This window comes from Urocitellus parryii, chromosome 5, assembly GCF_045843805.1.
Source record: "Urocitellus parryii isolate mUroPar1 chromosome 5, mUroPar1.hap1, whole genome shotgun sequence".
Classification (NCBI taxonomy): domain Eukaryota; kingdom Metazoa; phylum Chordata; class Mammalia; order Rodentia; family Sciuridae; genus Urocitellus; species Urocitellus parryii.
The window spans coordinates 19287609-19307852 of record NC_135535.1 but is presented as its reverse complement, the minus strand read 5'-3'; the positions used below and the strand labels follow the sequence as shown (position 1 = coordinate 19307852).

General features: G+C 38.6%; 1 protein-coding gene across 1 annotated transcript in view; it reads right to left on the bottom strand.

Moving 5' to 3' along the window:
* Positions 1-20244, bottom strand: part of Gnptab (N-acetylglucosamine-1-phosphate transferase subunits alpha and beta) — a 74631-nt gene that overhangs the window by 36548 nt on the left and 17839 nt on the right. Inside the window, exons 2-6 of the mRNA XM_026397098.2 lie at positions 15657-15742; positions 7740-7859; positions 6700-6741; positions 4837-5042; positions 248-312 (exon numbers count right to left, since the gene is read on the bottom strand). Of these exons, the coding sequence (XP_026252883.2) occupies positions 248-312; positions 4837-5042; positions 6700-6741; positions 7740-7859; positions 15657-15742 (519 nt within the window). The remainder of the gene's footprint in view (positions 1-247; positions 313-4836; positions 5043-6699; positions 6742-7739; positions 7860-15656; positions 15743-20244) is intronic.

The following is a 20244-nucleotide window of genomic DNA, read 5'->3' as shown; positions in this document are numbered from 1 at the left end:
AGGGAAAAAACACAACTCACTGTCCACATCAAGAAGCTGAGTGAAAACTTAAAAGAGTTCTTACTAATCAAGAGCTTACTGCATTGTACAAACATCAAAATAGAATGGTGACATTACTTAAATCAACACTCATTAACACTGGTAAGCTGGGCTCAGAGAAAAAGGTTCTCAAAGGAAAAGAGCTTCATTATTCACACTTTTATTCTAGTCTAATGCAAAAAATACAATAGAATTTAAAATGGCATACCAAGTAGCCTCTCCAAACTGTCTGTCTGCTATTTCCTTTAAACACTCCGGCATGGGCATCTTCAACTACAATGAAGAATACAGTAAACAAGCATATTTTTAACAAAAACTTAACTGTTATCTGGCAGGACATTGTGTAAAGCATTGAGAGCTATTAAAGGAGCATAATACATCATCTCAAAAACAAAGCAGTTAGGAAAGACAAAATTAACACATTCAGCAAAGGAGGAACAATGAAAGTTGGTGTACAATTAAACATTAAATTTTCATTACCTAGCCATTCACACAGGCAGCAGAAATGTGGACTGAGTTTTGGAAGTAATCAAATTTAAACTGGATCTTCAGTTGGGGTTGTAGCTGAGTGGTAGATTGCTTGTCTAGCATGAGCAAGGCCCTGGATTCAATCCCCAGCACCACAAAGAAGGAACATCTCCCTCAAAACAAGGATGAAAATTGTATCTCAGCTGGGCACAGTGGTGCATGCCTATAATCCCAGCAGCTTGGGAGGCTGAGGCAAGAGGATCAGAAGTTCAAAGTCAGCATCAGCAACTTAACAAGGCCCTAAGCAACTTAGTAAGACCCTGTCTTAAAATGAAAAACAAATTTTTAAAAACAGGGGAAGGGGGCAGGCTGGAGACGTGGCTCAGTGTTTAAGTGCCCCTGAGTTCAATCCTGGTATCAAAAAAAAAAAGAAAGAAAATTGGATCTCAAAGAAGGAAATGACAGGATGACAGAAATCACAGATATACGAGCAAACATGGATACATTTGAGAAAAAAGAGAACTGCTCAACTAGAGTAAAATATTTGGCAACTTATGTACCAGCAAGCAAGGGTAACCAAAGGGACCCTTGAATACCAGGTGGTGCATCATTTATCTGAACAGCAGGAAACCACCAGATCCTTTAGCTCCGTAAGAGGAGAATTTTCTCATGATGAGTTTCTAAAATTCAATTTGAATAGAGCAGATTCCATTGGGGTGAGGATAACATAGTCCGACTAGGAGAGGTTTCTAAAGTAATGGGCACAAGTGAATCAGCAAATTTGCTGTTGATACTCAGGAATCATGGGAAATGGAAGAGTGGTCAGAAGGCTCTGAATCTGACCCCCAAGATGGGGAAAGAAAGTAAGTTCTGCAAATTATAGCCTAGCAAGACAGATGTCAATCCTAGAAAAGTCTCCAGTGAGTCCCTGGAAAAAGAAGCTTTGAAATACACTGACTTTAAAGGAAGTACTGGGCATTAAAAGCATTCCTTCGCTGAGAATGAATTTATCAGATACATCTCTCTCCCTCTCTCCAAGGTTATAGTGGGTGCTACACTGGTTGATCAGATTCCTAACAGTATCTGTATGTAAGCTCAGTATCTGTATGTAAGCTCAGCAGACCTGCAATAGTATTCTCAAGCAAACTTCATAGATACAACAGATATTCAGGCTGGACCCTGAACTGGGTAGATCATAACATAAATAATACCACCTGAAGGATGTGAATTCTGAGGTCATAACCATCAAGGTTTTGCCTTGAAGAACGATAGATCAAGGTTCTGGAAGATATGAGAGGTGTGTCTGTCAAATGTGTGAATTTACACATAGCTGACAGAGACTATTATCCTGGATAACAGAATCAGGATTCCTCCAATTCTTGACTGCTTAGAGCAATGAATCAAATCTAGCAAAATAAAATCTCCTACAAACAAAGTAAGATCTAGACATGGCATCAAAAACCAACTATGCAAACATAAATATAAATATGTATTTGAGCATTAGCATATAACTTTTTTAAAGAGACTTGGGAGTTTTAGTTGATAGTTCATGATGTGGCCCTACTGAATTTCCATTATATTTTTGTGCTTGTAAACAGAAGTAAAGCACTTAGACTCCTGTCACCAACTCATCAGGAAACCCTGTGAGACTGACCTTAAAAATGTCCAGAATCAGAACTGAGGATGTAGCTCTGTGGTAAGGTGCTTGCCTAGCAAGTGTGAGGCCTTGGGCTCACCCCCGGGCACTGTAAGAATAGAATAGAGTAGCGCAGAATAGAAATAAATAAATAATTCAGGAATCTAAAGCCAAACTCTTCTCAGCTGTATCACACCACCCTGATCTAACCACTTTCTCTCTTTCCTGAATCATTACAATTTTTTCCTTTCCTCAATCTATTTTCACCACAGCAATAAAAATAAAAAGATCAAACTGATCTTTCTGGAATATAAATTAGATTACGTTATTTGTCTACCCCAAATCCTCCAATGATCCTCTATTACACTCTGAGCTAAATAAAACCAAACTCCTCAATGTAGCTATGAGGGTCTGCATTCTTTACCTGCCCCCACGCTCCCATTACTTCTCTATGCTTATCTCTGTCCACTCCTCTCCAAGCACACTGGCCTCCTTACTTTACTCTTCAAACAGGCCAGACACATTCCTGCCTCAGGACCTTTGTACTAGTTTTGCCACTTATCCAGATCACTCTTGCTGCAAATGTTCATTTTGCTGGCTCTCTTATCTTCATGTTTTCATTGAAAAATCATCTTTTCAGTGATGTCTGCCCCTACCACCCAATTTGAAATTACCATCCCATATCCTCTGTCTGATGCTTCCTCTATCTTACTCCATTTCTCTCTGCAATATTTATCTTATGTGGACTACATAATCTACTCATTTGTTGGGAGTAAATTCGATAAGGGCAGAGACTTTCATTCATCTGTTCACTGTAGCACCTTCAGCACAGAGGACAGTACCCAGCACATAGCAGGGATTTAGTAACAAGCTCTTGCTGAATTCATGGTCCTGCTTTCCTTGTACAAATTGAGCCATATGAAATGGAAGTAGTTTGGAAATGCCAGTTTAGTCCAGAGGTAATATGAATTGCCCTGGAAGAAATCATTTCCTATGTATCAAAGGGTATAAGCTTGCCTGGGAAAACCACTCCACTGAGATGACCTGGATCCAGACTTCTGGGCTGGAATATGTGATTGCTAAAGCACAAAGGAGTTCAGCGACATATCTACAGTGTGAAAGGGGATAGTCATGTGCTTGGAAAGTTAAAATTTTCCTTCCAAACTAAAAATAACTTGTGCACCAGGAAGCCAGACTTCATTAAACATCATTCAGAATACAAACTGGTGAGTGGTAACATTTTGGCTCAATGAAGAAATTATACAAGAATACCATAAACTCCCGGGCAATCAAAAAACAAATTAGGAGTTAGATTATAAGTACTACAGGACACAGACAAGTAAAAATGAAGTCATTGTGAATGTTCTAGTCCAGGAGCTCCATGGAGGCAGCAGAACTTGAGATGGGCCAAGAGAGGAACTAGTAGGGAGGTGTGGATGCACAGAGGCCCAGCAACTCCTAGTGAGAGGACTCTGACAGCTAGTGATGCACAGAGAGGGGGATCAAAGGCATAGTCAAGGAAATGAAAGCTGAATCCTGAATACCTGGAGGAGATTATACCATGTGAAAACCAAATTTAATTACTAAAGCATTTTCTTCACAAAAAGAGGAAAGTGGTAAGTGGAGGATTTTCACATTTATCTGATAATCATGTGCTAGACAGAGAGGAACTTCCCAGGCAGACAGGGTGCTAGAAGTCTATCACTGGAATCTGAGAAGGAATGCAGACCAGGGTAGAGGAAATGAGATAAGTAAGATATGAATCTAAGAATTACTTGCAATTAAAGCAAATGATAGGATGAGGTTAATTATTAGTTATGGAGGTAAAAAGTAGAAAAGGGGCAAAGATGGTTCCAAAGATTTAGACTGGGATAGAAGCAGAGATAGAGAACTAGACTAAGTGTTGCAGGCCTGGGCTTGGCAGCCCAGCGATCAGGTGGGAGGACAGGTTCTGGACATCTAAAGATGTGGTGCAGTTTTTTTCAGAGTTACAATTTTATGAAGGCACTCATCGTCTTCGTGAGGGCTCAGCCTTCATGTCTAATCACCTACCAAAGCTTCTACCTCCTAATAACATCACACTGAGGCTCAGGACTTCAATATGTGAATTCTGGAAGAAACACAAACATTTTGCCCATAATACCTATGTAACCAGATGTTTCAGAATATAAACTATGAATGCTCCAGGTATGTTCTGCCAAACTTCAGGAATTAAATAGTGGGAGGGGGGAGAACCCTTCTGGATAACTTAGGGTAAAGAAAATAAGGTAAGGATGAGTACCAGACTGAAGGTCCTCACCAGGCATTCAGCACAAAAAATGGAGAAAGTGGATTTCATGGAATAATACACAATCCTTTTCTGAGATTAGACATGACATACAAAGCCCATACAATGGCAGTTCCTTGGCTCTTCTTTGTGTGTTTTTAGTTTATCAGACACTTCTCTAAAATTGAATCATTTCCATCTTTAGATATCCAATCATTTCCTTTGGTAGGTGATTAGGACTGAAGGCCGAGCTCTCATGAAAGGGAAGTGCCTTTATACAATTGTAACTCCTGGCATGAAACAGTACCACATCTTTAGATGTCCAGAACCCGTCCTCCAGCCAAGTCCAGGCCTGGCCTTTGTGTATTTTGTCATTCAAACATCAATGACAATAAGATTTTTAAATAACCACAAAAAAAGAGCTTACCATCCTTAGTGCTTTCAAAAACAACCACTGAGACATTAGTAGAAGGGTTTTTTGGTTTTGCAATGTTGAATATATCGCTGGCAGAATGAAAAGAAGGATAAAGAGATGGTAGGTCCTTTAAGGTGCTGTTGGCCGGCAGGGGCGGGTCCAGGATGAGCATTGGCACCTTGATGCAGTGCGTCAGCAGACACTCCAACTGCTTCTCACTGCAAGAAAACACCAGCACACTTACAACGACATTCCTGAAATTTAATCAGCTACAAAAAGCTTGTTGGCACGACTAAATTGGGGCATTTTTTCCTACAGCTTATATTTTAAAAATCATTATATTTTAACAAATGAGGAATTTTATCTTAAGAATATAAAAACTTAGTAAGTTAGCAAGTGTGGTATGAAATTAACAAATTGAACTCTAAAGTTTTCAAACTCCTATTATTGAAATAAGATTGCCACCCAGATTTACTAACTCAAAAGCAAACAGATTTGCAGCATTTCATTATTATCATTTTATAGACTATTCAAAATTACAGTGAAGCCCATGATCAGGAACTAGGTAGATCCCGATTAACAGAATGTCATGCTACTGGATATAATTAATCAGTTCCAGTTAGAAAACAATTGAAGACATTGAATGTAACACTATACTGATGCAAATAAAAGCAAAAGTATGGGGCTAGGGTGTGGCTCAGTAGTAGAGAGCTTGCCAAGTATATGTGAGGCACTGGGTTCGATTCTCAGCACCACAAATAAGTAAATGAATAAAATAAAGGTCCATCAATTTCTAAAAAAGTTTAAAAAAAAGCAAATGTATCATGGTTCTAACATGAATTTACATGAGCTATTTCTATCTGAATATAAGAAATACCTAAAACAAATATATTACTTGAATAAACAAATGGCAAGTAAGATATCTAGAATATTCACAAAGTTAAACAATATATAAAATTGTTCAACCTCCCTTAAAAAAATCAAAGAAATGCAGAAGAAAACAATGAGGAATCACCTTTTGTTTACTCAATTAGCACCCCTCTAAAAATGAGAGTTCAGCATTAGTGTAATACAGTAAGGCCCAATACACATGCTCTACTGAGGCATGCTGGTGTCACCCCACCTGGGAATAGTTCTTGGGAAAGCAATGTGGCAACATATACATATGTTATATATGAAACAGGTGTTCATCTATACTAAAGGGTGAAGCATGAAGATAATGTATCAATGTAAAAATAGCAAATGACTATAACATTTAGAGACAAAGCTACATAATTAACAGGAAGAGATGATTAAACATGGAGGGCACTTAGAATTGTCTTTATAACTTTTTTTTCTAAAGTTTAATGGTTAAATGGAGAAGTGGCAGTTAACAGGAATTTCTGCTAGTCAGTAAGTCAGTTAGGTCTGATTCAAATCAAATGTATCTAGCAAGATATACATATCTGATGCTTGTCACTGGGTAAAATCCCCTTTCCAGGCCCTTAAATACATATAGTTTGACAGTTGTGTAAGATAAGAAAATATATAGTGAACATGTCAATAAATGATAGATACAAACTTTATCATTGAATTACTGGGTATAAGAATTTAAGAAGGCCAAGACAGGTGAGTAGTACTCTAACCCTTCCAAAAACAATAAGGCTTTAATTGGCTAGAACCCAAATGACCAGAGCTCTCAAGCAGCCTATCCTTCATGGCACTGTTTCCCACCTAATGGATGCATTTAACTTGGGGGTCAAAAACTAGCAGAGAAGGGACTAAATATAATTAGAAATATAAAATATTGTGCATCCTACAAAAACAAGTGAAAATCTGGATATTTCATTTTCAGTCTTACAATTTTTATCAATGCAAAGAAATCAAACTGCTTACCTCTTCTTTGTTGGTTCTGTTGTGTTCTTCCCAAGGATTTCTCTAAAAAAGCAAATATGATTTGTCACATATGCACGGGCTAGTGCTAGTCCCAAATTTGAAAAAACATGGACTTCATAATGTTGATTTTCTTGGTTATACCACTGAGACTACCATACGGGTAGGAAGCATAATAATGGGTACACCATTTATAATGCCAATAAATTATATGTGCCAATGAAATTTTATCAACAGCACTGTCCCATCCATTGTAACCAAGACAGTTCACATAAAATATAGGCTTTCATATTTTACTAGTAAAACATGAGACCAGGCTATCAGTCATTTTCATGCACCGGGAATATCCAACATGGACAGAATCTGTTGCATTTTAAGGTGCTAATGACCTGTAACTGGACTATACATTTATAAAGAAGTGAGTGGACAGGATCTCAACACACACTCCTGAGGAGTCAGAGGGGAAGTTACGTCAGCCAGCACCAGAACCCGAGGGTCTCCAGAAGTCCCTATGCCTTTCCCAGACAAAGCAAGTGAAATGACCAAAGTGACATATTAAATAAAAAAGTACCAAACTTTCTAATTTCACAGTCCATGTCTTCATAAAAGGAAATATACTTTTGACGGTCTTTTAGATGAAAACAAATCTATAGGACTATTGTACTTTTCAAAGAAAAAAATCTATCAGAACATGAAGTTATTTTTTTTTGCATAATAAATCTTAATTTCATGGAGATATAAATTCTGGGACCCACCTGAGCACAAAAACTAAGGCTCTTTTAGGAGGCTCCCTCACCTTTAGACCCCTGGGAGACCAAGCCATCTCTTCATAAAATGGCCACGGAAGTGACACCAGAATTTGGCTAGGCCCTCCTTAGGCACCAAGAACCAAGCAAGGGTCAGGGGATGACTGTCTCGGTCTCATGTTGGTGTGAGTTTCAGAGACAGATCTTTAATGGTGTATGAAAGTCACCTTATCCTCTCAAATGCAGGCTTCCTTGTACTCAAAGGAATGTGTTTTGTTTTGTTAAAATCAGTGTTACCTCATTGCTTTCTGTTCCTCCTCCATCTGTTCTCTGACCTGTTGCAGTTCTTTCAGTAGTTCAAGATCTGTGCCATTCACCCAGGTGTAAACCACATCGATTGGCATGGGCAGACAGAGCCTATGGTAAACCCACAAGTCCTCCAGATTAAAAGCATGTTCATTTGACAGTAAGGTATAACAGAGTTTAAACTTAGAGGCTATGAAAAAAATGCAAAAGTAATCTGATTAAGGCATATGATCACAGAACTGCATGACTTCCTAGAGTTGGGGGGGCTAATATTTATCAAAACACCTTCTTTGTGGCTGGGCTATTCAAGAAACTTCATGTGATTACGTCGTCACAACCACCTCATGAGGATGTTGAAATCACTGCCCTTTAAGGTTATTTGGGAGTAGAGAGGGGTGGTCTCAGTTTAGATTAGATAAACTGCTATATTCTCATATAGCAAAGGAAGGAGCTGGGATTCAAATGCAGCCAAACATAGGGAAGAAATAAGAAGCTCAAAGAACAAGACACAAAGTTATCAAACAGTCCCAAGGAACACCTGGACCAATCACTGCAGCCTTCTTGGGCCCTGATGCCCCAAGCCAGCCCCTCCCCAGCTTCTTCTCCCTGCTCTCTATTTCCTTTGTTTTACTACACTTGGCCTTTCTAACGCCTTCTGCCAAAAGCACTCTTCCCCTTTCTCTCACTGACTACCAAAAACCTACCCATCTTCTAGGGCCAGGTCTAGACATGCGACTGTGACACAGGAGTTCATATATACACCTGGGTGCTGACATCACTTTGGATGATTCTGGTATTTTCCAAGCAACTAGTACAGTTTGGGTTTTAGTTGTTTGTTTTTTTTATTGTTGTTGTTTTATTCCTTGCCAAGCAGTACTGAAGCTCACTCTCCTTTTGTCCTCACATCATAGGCACAGGGTTAGGCTTTTTTGGTTACTCAGTGTACAGCTAATTCTTTCATGGGAAAACAAATGCAGTTTAGAGGGTAAATCTTTCAAATTATGGCAGAAAAAAAAGGTGACAATGACTACCACCTTTGGCTTTTAAAAAAGTAGGTGAGAGATTAAACAAAAGGAGTGTCTATTATTGAGTACTTAGTATATGCTGGCACTGTTCTAAGTCCTGCAGATTCAGCAATAAATAAAACAAAATCCAAATCTGTTTCTTTATGGGGCTTACATTCTAGAAGAGGGAAGACAGGTAATAAACTAAATGAACAGATACAAAGTCAGATGTTAAATGTTATGGAAAAAATAAAGCAGGAAATGGGGGATAGAAAATGTGTGTGGAGGTTCAGTTTTAGATAGGAAGATCAAAGATGACCTTGATGAAAGGTGGCATTGCAATCAAGATCTGAAGAAAATGTAGAAGCAAGGTAGTTGGGTTACAAGAGAAGAAGCGGTCAAAGAAAAGCAATAGTATGTGCAAATGCCCTGTGGCATGTGCATGTCTGGCTTGTTTCAGGAATTGGGGGGGCAGTGCTCCAGGTGCAGATAAAGAAAACAAATGGAAGAGATTAGTTGGAGATAAAAGTCAAAGAGGTAACAGGGAACAGGCTTCCTTAGAAAAAGAGGAACCACTTTATACATTCAACTATGAATATATAACTCTGAATGTTGAGTGTTACCCATTTTTTTGTCAACATTCATCACTACGGAATAGTCTAATCTCCTCCTCGGTATGCACCTAGTGCTCTGGGTATTCCAACTGTTTATCTTTACCCAAACGTAAGAACTCATAAGATCTTGTGCCTATGGACATACTTTTCCCTCTGCCTAGAACAGCCTCTCTAGCATGCTTCTTTTAACCCTAAAGATTGGCAGCAGATAGACATGTTAGGAACATGAAGTTATACGAACAATTCCATAAAACAGGCCTACTTGCTGGCCCTCTACATCTTTTCTTTCTTTCTTTCTTTTTTAAAGATATTTTTTAGTTGTCAATGACCTTTATTTTATTTATTTACATGCAGTGCTGAGGATCGAACCCAGTACCTCACATAGGCTAGGCAAGCGCTCTACCACTGAGCTACAACCCCAGCCCCATATCTGTTCTTTTAAAAAGCAAATTGCCCAATGCCACCGCTCTGGCTGAAGTCACTAGTCACAACAGTTAGCTGCAGGTCTGTTCTCTGGGAGAAGGAAGGTATATCCAAAGCCTTCTCCACAATAAGAAGAACCCAAGTTTACCTGAATGAAAGGGGACCTTTGTGACCTTTATACAGACCAAATATTCTAACACTCAGCAAAACCATTAATCAAAAGGAAAGCCCACCAACTATAGAATCTGTAAAAACAAGCTCCAGTTACAACTGGTCAGTGCAGGCCAAGGTGACCCAGGGTTATCTTTAGATCTTTAATCTCAATATATTAGTGCCTCCCACCCCTATGGGTTTCATTTGGTACCTAAGATAAAAGGCACTTAAAAATCTGATGCAATCCTACTGTCAGTCAAAAGTGCCCTCTTAGGGAGTAATGCTAGAAACTTCCCAAAGACTTGAGAACAACATTGCTGATATGACCTACTCTTTCCCTTGAGGGTGCTACTTTCCCCTCCCTTCTAATAAACTTTGCTATACTCTACAACACTTTATGTCTAGCTTGAAATCTCTTGCAAGAACACAAGAGCCTTTAGAAAGACACAATGTGACCTCCGAGTCCCCTCCTCAGTCAAAAACAACCTCCTTTCCCAGTCTCTCCTCTCTCCTTACTGCCCCAAGAGAATTTATTGCATAACATGCAGCTTTCACAATACTTTGCATTAGAAGGAGTCCTTGGCATATTGTGTGTACTATTTTTTATGGATGCATATATATCTTCCAGTAGATAAAGCACCCCTGGGGCAGAAATGGTATCATGCATTGTGTGCTGCTTCATTATTTCCTCTTTCCTACATCTTCAGGCTCTCTCTCCTTACTGTAACAATATGCAAAAGCTTCCCCATCTAAGTTTTTCTTGCATTTATCTATATAAATGGTTCCCAAACATTAGTAGGCATAAAAATATGTTGTAAAACATATTGCTAGGCTCCATTCCTACCGTTCTAATTGAATAGGTCTAGAGTGGGGGCTCAGAATTCTCTTTTCTAACAAGTTCCCATGTAACACTGATGCTGCTGTTCTGGGAAATTACACTTTGATAAAACTCAGTTGATTTATATCCAGGCTATATTTCACTTTTCTGCCCACTAAAATGCCAGTTCTATATAAGGTTAATGATTTCATCTTGCTCAGCATCATATGGCCTAGAATAGTGCTTGGTGCATAAGTGGTGTTTAAACAATTTGTTAGATAAATAACTATAATTTATTCCTTCGGTATATACATCAATGTTTCCCATTAAAATAAAAATCTATCTGACTCACAATGCCCATGTGCAAATTATCTAAGGTCATCTCGCTTATAATCTCACTTATAATGGTCTCTGTTCAGACTAAAAATAAATTTTAAAAAAGTGCTTGAATGATATAGCTTAAAAAGTTAAAGGGGGAGGGGCTGGGCTGGGAACATGGCTCAAGTGGTAGCGCGCTTGCCTAGCATGCGTGAGGCACTGGGTTTGATTCTCAGCACCACATTAAAAAAATAAAATAAAGATTAAAAAAATCGTTAAAAGGGGATTGCATATTCTGAAGTTTTCCTTATAAAGTAATTATTTTTGCTTTTAATGACTTTTAATAGAATCAAGAGCTACTCATATATGTTCAATTGAGGAAAATAAATATATAATCCATTTATACATTGGCTCTTCTTTCTATTAAGACTGTTCTTCCGTGGTTGGTTTAATTCTTTGGTGAAACTGAAAACCTACGAGAGATCGTGTGATCTGTTCAAGCTTATGAGTCAGTTGTTTTTCCATCAGACATGAAGGTGGTGAGTCTGAATCTTTCATTCTAACCACAAGACCACTATCTTGATTCCTAGATGAGAAGGAAGGTTTTAACTCAGCTGAGGTCTAACTCACCAATGACTCAAAACCAAAGCAGTGGTGACAAAAATCTAATGCAATTTTTATTTTAACTATTATTTAGTTTAGGTTAATATTAAAGTCACTTACTAGACCCTTTGTTCTTCATTGTATAAAGGAGACAAGAAAACACAGAATTTAAATGGTTGGAAGAGATTTTACATATTTTACATGAAAAAACTGAATCCCAAATGACTCACTATCTCACAATTAGTAGCAGTTGATAATTTATACATTCACTTGTTACTGACTATATAGAGAGAGGGTTTCTTCTTCATTGAAGGCAAATAACATTAAAAAGATATATACATCTACTAGCAAAAGAATGAAAGATTTTCATAAACATTATGGTATCTTAAAATATATTAGAACATGTGATGTATCTGATCCACTTTCTGTCACTATTAATATTTGGCAATTTTTTGAGCATGCTTACATAAAAATCAAACTGCACTTAAGTGCAATCTAAAATTAGGAGAAATATGTCACACAAAGATTCTCAAAAGTTGTTTAGAAAGAAAACAAGAATATTTGATTAAAACTGCTAAATGCAAAATGTAGATTTTCTTATCTTTTCTTTTCTTTTTGATACCAGGGATTAAACTTGGGCACTCAATCACTGAGCCACATCCCCAGCCCTATTGTTTAATATTTTATTTAGAGACAGGATCTCACTGAGTTGCTTAGTGCCTCACTTTTTGCTGAGTCTGGCTTTGAACTCATGATCCTTCTGTCTCAGCCTCCTGAGCTGCTGGGATTACAGGTGTATGCCATGGCACCCAGCTACTTCATTTATTTTAAAACAAGATGTTTAGATGTTGCTTTGGGTAAGTATATGAAGGAAACCTACACTCACACAGACATGTAGTAGAAAAAGGGCGGGAATATTTCATATATATTTTGGTATTAGTATATATTCTTTTCTGATACCAACACAAGTAGTAGCTTTTTAAGTATTAAAGCAATATTCAAATAATAAACTTAAATATTAAAGCAATATGGAACCTGAAACATTAATGAGCTTCTGGTCCTTTTACATTAAAATCCATTGGTCTTTGCTGTATTTTGAAAAGTGTTTTCATGCAAGATTCTGTAACATCATTCCTTGGTTATTTGGGGGGAAAAAAAGAGCTTATTCACTTATGAAGGCCTGCCAAGTGTTGAAACACTTCATTAATCTTCTTATTTAATATTAACAAATGTATTTCAGGAATCACACCACAAACCTGACCAGAAAAATTTTTACAATATATAGTAGTTGTTAAGCTAACTAACTACAGTAGAAGTAAGTTTTCCAAAACTCTAATTTTCATCTGAAATTTCAAATGTTACCATTAGCAACAAATACTATTGTTTTCCTTGGAATAACAAAACAGCTTTTCATTGTCAATAAAATAACCAATAGCTGAATGTAGTGGAGCACACCTGTAATAACAGCAACTCAGGAGGCTGAAGCAAGAGGATCGAAAGTTCAAAGCCAGCCTCAGCAACTTAGTGAGGCCCTAAGCAACTTAGCGAGACCCTGTCTCTAAATAAAATATAAAAAGAGCAGGGGGATGTGTTTAGGGATATAAAGCCCTTCTGGGTTCAGTCACTGGTACAAAATAAATAAATAAATAAATAAATAAATAAATAAATAAGTTGATTTTAAAAATAGCCATTTTTGAGGAATCACTGTTTTTTGTCCTTTCAAGTAGCAATAATGTTGAGTGAGAGGACAGCGAGTTGAGCAACTCAAATATCATACAAGGGCCTTCCTTCAAGTCAATCTCCACACTGCTTATGTGTGTAATAATAAAAATATATGCACTTGGGGTTCAGGGTTGTGGCTCAGTAGTAGAGCACTTGCCTAGAATGTGTGAGGCACTGGGTTCGATTCCCCAGCACCACATAAAGATAAACAAATAAAATAAAAGTATTGTGCCCATCTACAATTTAAAAAAACTTTAAAAAATATGCAAAGGTCAAGATATAATTGGGTTCATAATTTTTACTGCTTTATCATAAGTATTTCGAAATGAAACTAGCTTTTTTTTCTACTCTCTACATATATGTGGTGATAAAAAATACAATGACATATTAAGTGTGAGCAATTTTACCCACCATTGCCTTTATACCATTAGTGTATAGCTCAACACAGTAAAATTAATTTTAAAATAAAGGCCAAGTAACACCTCTTATAGAAAGTTTTAAGTTCAAAGAATCCCTGCGGGTCTTGGGGACCCCCAGGTCTTTGAAAACTGCTATTTTAAAGAACCCAATGGAAAAGATGTAGTTTCCCAACTTCACTAGATACTTGCTTACAAGCTACCTCCCCTATTGGACCATTAATGGCAAATGAACAACTCAAGTGTCTATAACTGGGTAAGTCTCAGAGATGCAATCTTTATCGAGGGGATGCCATTCAACCTAGGGTGCATTAAAGACTAAAACCAAGAGTAAGCGTTAGGTCAACTTGAGGAGACCCCTTGCCTTTCCTTCTTGAGACACTCAGAACTTTAGTAATGCTTGGTTAATATACAGTATTTAGTGGTTATTTTTTAAATTATTTATTTGATAGAAACCACATAAGCATTTATAACAAGTGAATGGAGGGACACGGAAGTGCCTCTAAACAGGGGGAAGGGGGCTCAAATTGGTGATGCAGTCTAGAGGTACTCAGAAATTCACAAACTACTGTGAAGGCGCATGAATTGATACGAATTATTACCTATAATTTAATTAGGTTTTCTGACTCAGTGAGAAGAGAGGGAAGGATTTATGAAACCTATCCTTTGGGGAAAACAGGGAGCCTGATCCCAGAGAACTTTACAGTTATGGTCTCTGACATTTAGACCAAGGTCGTTTGTGGGATTAACAACTTTTGTTAGCTACTCAGTTTGTTCTGGCCACCTCCTGTCCTTACCCAATAGTGATTAACTGTGCACCATTACAATAAAGAGGAGAGTCAATAGATACTGCATAAAAATGAATAAACAGAGAGAATTCTCTTAAAAGTTAGAATAGTAATCAAAGAAGAATCCAAAACAAAAATTCATTAACAGTAGTTCCAGCCGAGCACGGTGGTGCGTGCCTATGAGCCCAGCTACTTGAGGCAGGACAACTTAGTGAGACACTGTCTCAAAATAAAAGTATGAAAGGGCTTGGATTGTCGCTCAGTGGTTGTTCACTTAGAAGCCATGGGTTTGCTCTCACACTAAATCCTGCAAAAAACACCCAAACAAAACAAAACAAAAACCAGTAGTTCCTTTGGGTAAGAAAAAACTGGGAATGGGACATTGAGAGACCTTCAATTTTTATTTTTTCTGTATTGTTTGAACTGTTTTCAGACAGACATATTGCTTTTATGATATAAAACAATATAAATTACATGTGTCCAAAAAGGAAAAGGAACTAAGAGATCCATTTTATCTCATGGAAAGAAAAAGGATGTTGAGAAACTGCTTCCATTCTGAGCTCTGTCTTGTGAGGGAGAAAACTATTCCCCAAGGACAAGAAAGGGTAAAGGCAGTATTCCAGAGCAGCTGCACCAAGAAGCCTGGCCAGAGGAGGGAAGACTCAAGACAGACCCAGCCTTGGAGGTCACCACAGCGCTGGTTGACAGAGCCTGTCAGCAGCTGGCCAGAGCTCAGGCTGGCTGCAAGTAGGCACCTGACTTCCTCATCCTACAGGGGGTGAAATTCCCTTAACCTCACAGAACTGGGGCAAAAGAAAATGAGATCCTGCAATTGGCATACTCACACTGCAAGGCAGGATTATTCTTTGGGAATCAGATTTCTCCCATAAAATGTGGTGAACTCCAGAGCATACTGTATTCTTGAATACATGAAACCATACCTACAACTTGGAAAGACCCCTTCAACCACCATATTTAAAACATGAATGATTTTATGACTCATCATCTAAGTCCAAAAACAGATACTCTCCAAAATGGGTCTCTTCTCACCGTTTCTGAAAGGACTTCCCAGCAATATTGTCTCTATAGGAATCAAACAGGACGTGGTATTGATCCCGGCTCCATTCCAGAACCACCTGGAATAAAAAAGAAAAAGGACAATGATTCCTTTGCATCAAAAACTAAAATCACATAACCTTCATTTAATCACACTAAAAATTGTTAAAGGAAAAGAAACAGCAATTGAAATTCATTTATCTACTTAGTGCCTAACCCAGTACCAGACATGGTAGCAGATCCAGGTGAGTAAGTCACCACAGTTCCTGCACCTGGACTGCCTAAAAGATTTAGGGTTTCACTGTGCTTGGGATGGGGTAGGGGAATCAAATAGGTTTAAATGGATGGGACATTTGAACTGGGACTTGAACAAATTCCCCAGGTGGTAAGAAAGGGACAGACAATACCAGCCAGCTGAAGAGCAAGTTCAAGGAGGAGAAAGAGCAAGCAAAGGTTGAGGGCAACTGTGGGGTGGCTCTGTCTAGAGCACGGGTAGTCACCTGGAGAGAAATGGGGCTGGGAGAGGAAGCTGGGCCCTGACTGTGATGTGCCTGCTGTGCCTTGGGAAGCTGGGGCACCAAAGACATTTAACTCAGTCACAGGATCCATCTGAAGTGTGGGAAAAAGTCTTCTCACCGCATGTTAAAAGACAGGCTGAAAGAGCAGGGACTGAGAAGACCTAGAGATTGACGACCTTTTTTTAACCTATGAGAAACCAGCTGACGGCCTTGTTGGGTACTTCAGGAGATGTAAAGCTACAGATGAAAGCTCCCTCATGCCTGCACCCCAGACCTATAATCTACCTGCACATGTGCCCGTTTACCACAGAGAAAGTGCCCCTCCTCCCAAACATCCTCCTTGACCATTTGTTCTGGGCCTCATCAACTCCCATGTTCTCAGGACCCTGCTCCTTTCTTTTCCTCTCAATAGGATTCTGTCTGCTGCCACTTAACCATTTTCAGCACCTCTGGAAAACCTTTCCTTCACTCCACATCCCTTCCAGCTACCCCAAGTTCTCTGCTCCTTTCAAAGACATCTCTACTCTTCTATCCCCTCAGCCCACTCCAAAACCACTTCTGCTTTCACCATTCAAGTAGCCTTACCAAAGTCCCCATGTTGTCAAATATAGTGACAACTGCTGAGTTTCTAGTGTACTCAATTCTTGGTGACTGCCCAATTCCTCCTTTTTTTTGAAACACTTTCTTGGTTTTCCTTTTATCACTCTGGGGGCTCCTTCCCAGGCCAGTTTCTCTCTCTAGTCTTTAAAAATACTGTGTCCTTTCATTCTGTGCCTCTTCCTGGAATGCTCTCCTTTCTGCTAAGGCTTCTTCCAGCTTCTAGACCTCCCTCCCTAGGATGTGACCCTGTTACATGGAGTGGGGCTATGGAAGAAGTCTCTGGATTTCACTCAAGCCAGCAGAGAGAAAACAGGGAAAGACATGTCCACCTTTGAGGAGCACCTACCACATGTTTTCCTTGGCCAGAACCTAGTCACCTGCCCACAACTGGATACAGAGGAGCCATGTGCCCTGCTACACTTCGCTCACCTCTTTTTAACAAGACCTGACCTCTGCCTGCCTTTCCAACCTGATTGGGTTATAGTCTAACCCAACGAGTGAATTAATCCCTGATAGGCTTCATAAGTATCATGAATTAATAATTCTCTCATTTGATAAATGTAAAAACATTTACTGAGTCTAAAGTGCCTCAGTGTAGGGTTTGCAAGGAGGAATAAGCTAAATTTCCTGATTTTAAGGAACTATAGTCAACTGCTTCTCCCAGCTTCATTAATGTATGATTGGAAAAAAAAAACTATAAATCTATGGTGTATAACATGGTGTTTTGTTATATGTGGTGAAATAATTAAATCAAACTAATTAATCAATCTACCATCTCACATACTTACCTTTTTTTTTTTCTTTTAGGAAAAAAAGATCTACTTTCCCAGCATTTTTTAAGTACATATTAGTATTAACTACAGTCACCATGCTGTAAAATAGATCTTCAGAACTTATTCTAACTGAAGCTTTGTGTCCTCTGGCCAACATCTCACTATTTTCCTACTGTCACTTTTTAGTGGAGAAGTTTACTGCTGGCTATAGCCACATTGGAGAAGTGTGAGCCTCCTAGGAAAACCAAGAAAGACTACCTAGAAGAAGCAACAATTGCAGAGTCTTTAAGTATAAAGGAGAGTCTGCCACAGTTCACTGGGGACGGAGGTATGCTGGAGGGATTTGCTACCAGACTGGATGAAGGAGTGAAGAAGAGAATTAATGGTGAATGCCAGGTTTCCAGAATTTCTAGTCCAAGTCAATAAATGTACAGTGGAGTCATTTAAGCACAGGGGAGGAACAGGCATAGTGAGGATGAGAGCTAACAGGACTTGAGGGCCTCATTTCTGTTACAGCAAACTTGAGGTTACACTTGCAAACCACTGGTCTCTCCAGCAGGACTGCAAATTCCTAGAAGAGAGGGAATGAGTGCTACCTTTGGTATCATGTGTAACAGCAAACCCATAGCTATAAATGCTATCTACTTTGCTTATATGTGAACTATTTTCAATAATACAATTACATCAATTTCTATCAATGTAATAAGTACAAACAGAAGTGATTTCCCATCAGTATCTCTATGTACTTTGCAAAAGGACCACCAGTCTATTATTTTTCCACAAAAATATAAACTTAATGAAAGTGTTCTTGGCTGGTACATTGCCTGGAAGATAAGTAGAAGGTATCAGAGAGGGCCGCTTCATAAAGGGTCAAGAATGCTATCTGCTTTATGTTACCATATTGTTCTTCCTCCTCGGATAAATTAATCTCACCATCTATAAAGTGCTTTGGAGTATTAGAAAAACAATTCCATATTCCTCAGGCCAATCTAAATGCTGCCTTCACAGAACTCTGAGTAACCTCTACTGTGGACTTGGTGGTCAGTCACCCACTACCTTATAACATTTCTTGCCCTATTTAGATTTCTCATTGTTGCTTATCTTTTCTCCCATGTTAGCATCTTCTTAGATTAGTTAAGTTATAAGCTATTTGAGGGTACAAAAGTACTTACAATTCTAGTTGTCATCCAAATGTACTCAAAAAATTCACCATCTATCATCTTCTTAATAAATGTTCCCTGGTTTAATCTGGAGGCATGTAAGAGCAGACTGGATTTGGGAGTTGTTATGGTTTATATGTAGTGTCCCCAAAAGCTCATATGTGAGACAGTGCAAGGTTTGGAGGAAAAATGATTGGGTTATAGCCTTAACCCAACCAGTGAATTAATCCCTGATAGGATTACTTGCCTGATAGGCAAGTGGGGTGTGGCTAGAGAAAATGGTTCAATGAGGGCATGGCTATGGGGTATATATTTTGTATCTGGAGAATGAAGTGTCTCTCTCTGCTTCCTAATCACCATGTGAGCTGTTTCCCTCTGCCACACTCTTCCACCATGATGTTCTGCCTCACCTCAAGCCCCGAGGAATGGAGCCAGCCTTCTAGGAACTAAGACCTCTGAAACTGTGAGCTCTCAAATAAAGTTTTCCTCCTCTAAAATTGTTATGGTTGGGTCTTTTAGTAACAGCAGAGAAAACTCTGACTAAAACAGGAGTACAGACATCTCCAGTTCTCCTACTTGGTAGATGGATAGCCTCAGGCAGGCCACAAGTGTTCAGGTCTCAATTTTCTTATCTACAAATTGGGTACAGTGTCTGTTTCATTAGATTTCTGAGTGCTACAGGACAGAGATTCTCAGAAAAAATGGAAGAATAAAGGGCATTAGAAATATGTGGGGAAGTCTTAGATAAACAAAACATATCTTCCAGAACCATAATTATAAAGGCAAGTCATTTAAAACATTATACTGATAGGAATGCAAACATAAAACTTGTATGGAGAGCCAGGTGTGATGGCACACACCTATAATCCCAGGCTGAAGCAGGATGATCACAAGTTTGAAGCCAACAGGGACAACCTGCCAGACCCTGTCTTGAAATAAAAAACTAAAGAAGGCTGAGGATGTAGCTCTGTGGTTAAGCACTTGCCTAGCATGCACTGGGTTCAATCCCCAGCACCCAAGACCACACAAACTATATGCAATAAAAAAAAAAAAAAAAGAAAAAAGAAATTGTGTAATCCCAGTGGCTCTAGAGGCTGAGGCAGGAGGATTGCAAGTTCAAAGCCAGCCTCAGCAACTTAGCAAGGCCTAAGCAATTTAGCAATACCCTGTTTCAAAAAGAAAAAAAAAAAAAAACATAAAAAAAAAAAAAGATAAGTGCTGGGGATGTGGGTTTAATTAATTTCTGGTACAAAATAAAAAAGGAAATTGATGAGACTTTTTTTTCTTTTTTATAGATACAATGTTGGCCCTCAAAAATCTCTCCTACTTGCCACCTAGAGCTCTTCCCCCAGATACCTCCTTTCTAAATTATTTTCCTCAGAGTACTTATTTTTTTCTGCTACTAAGGTGATTCTTAATAAAACTGGAGACTCAATGAACTACTTATGAAAATATGTTCAGAAGTACCACATAAATAAGGTATTATTGATAAAGAATTGCAAATATCATTTAAAGCTAGTTTGTTCTACCC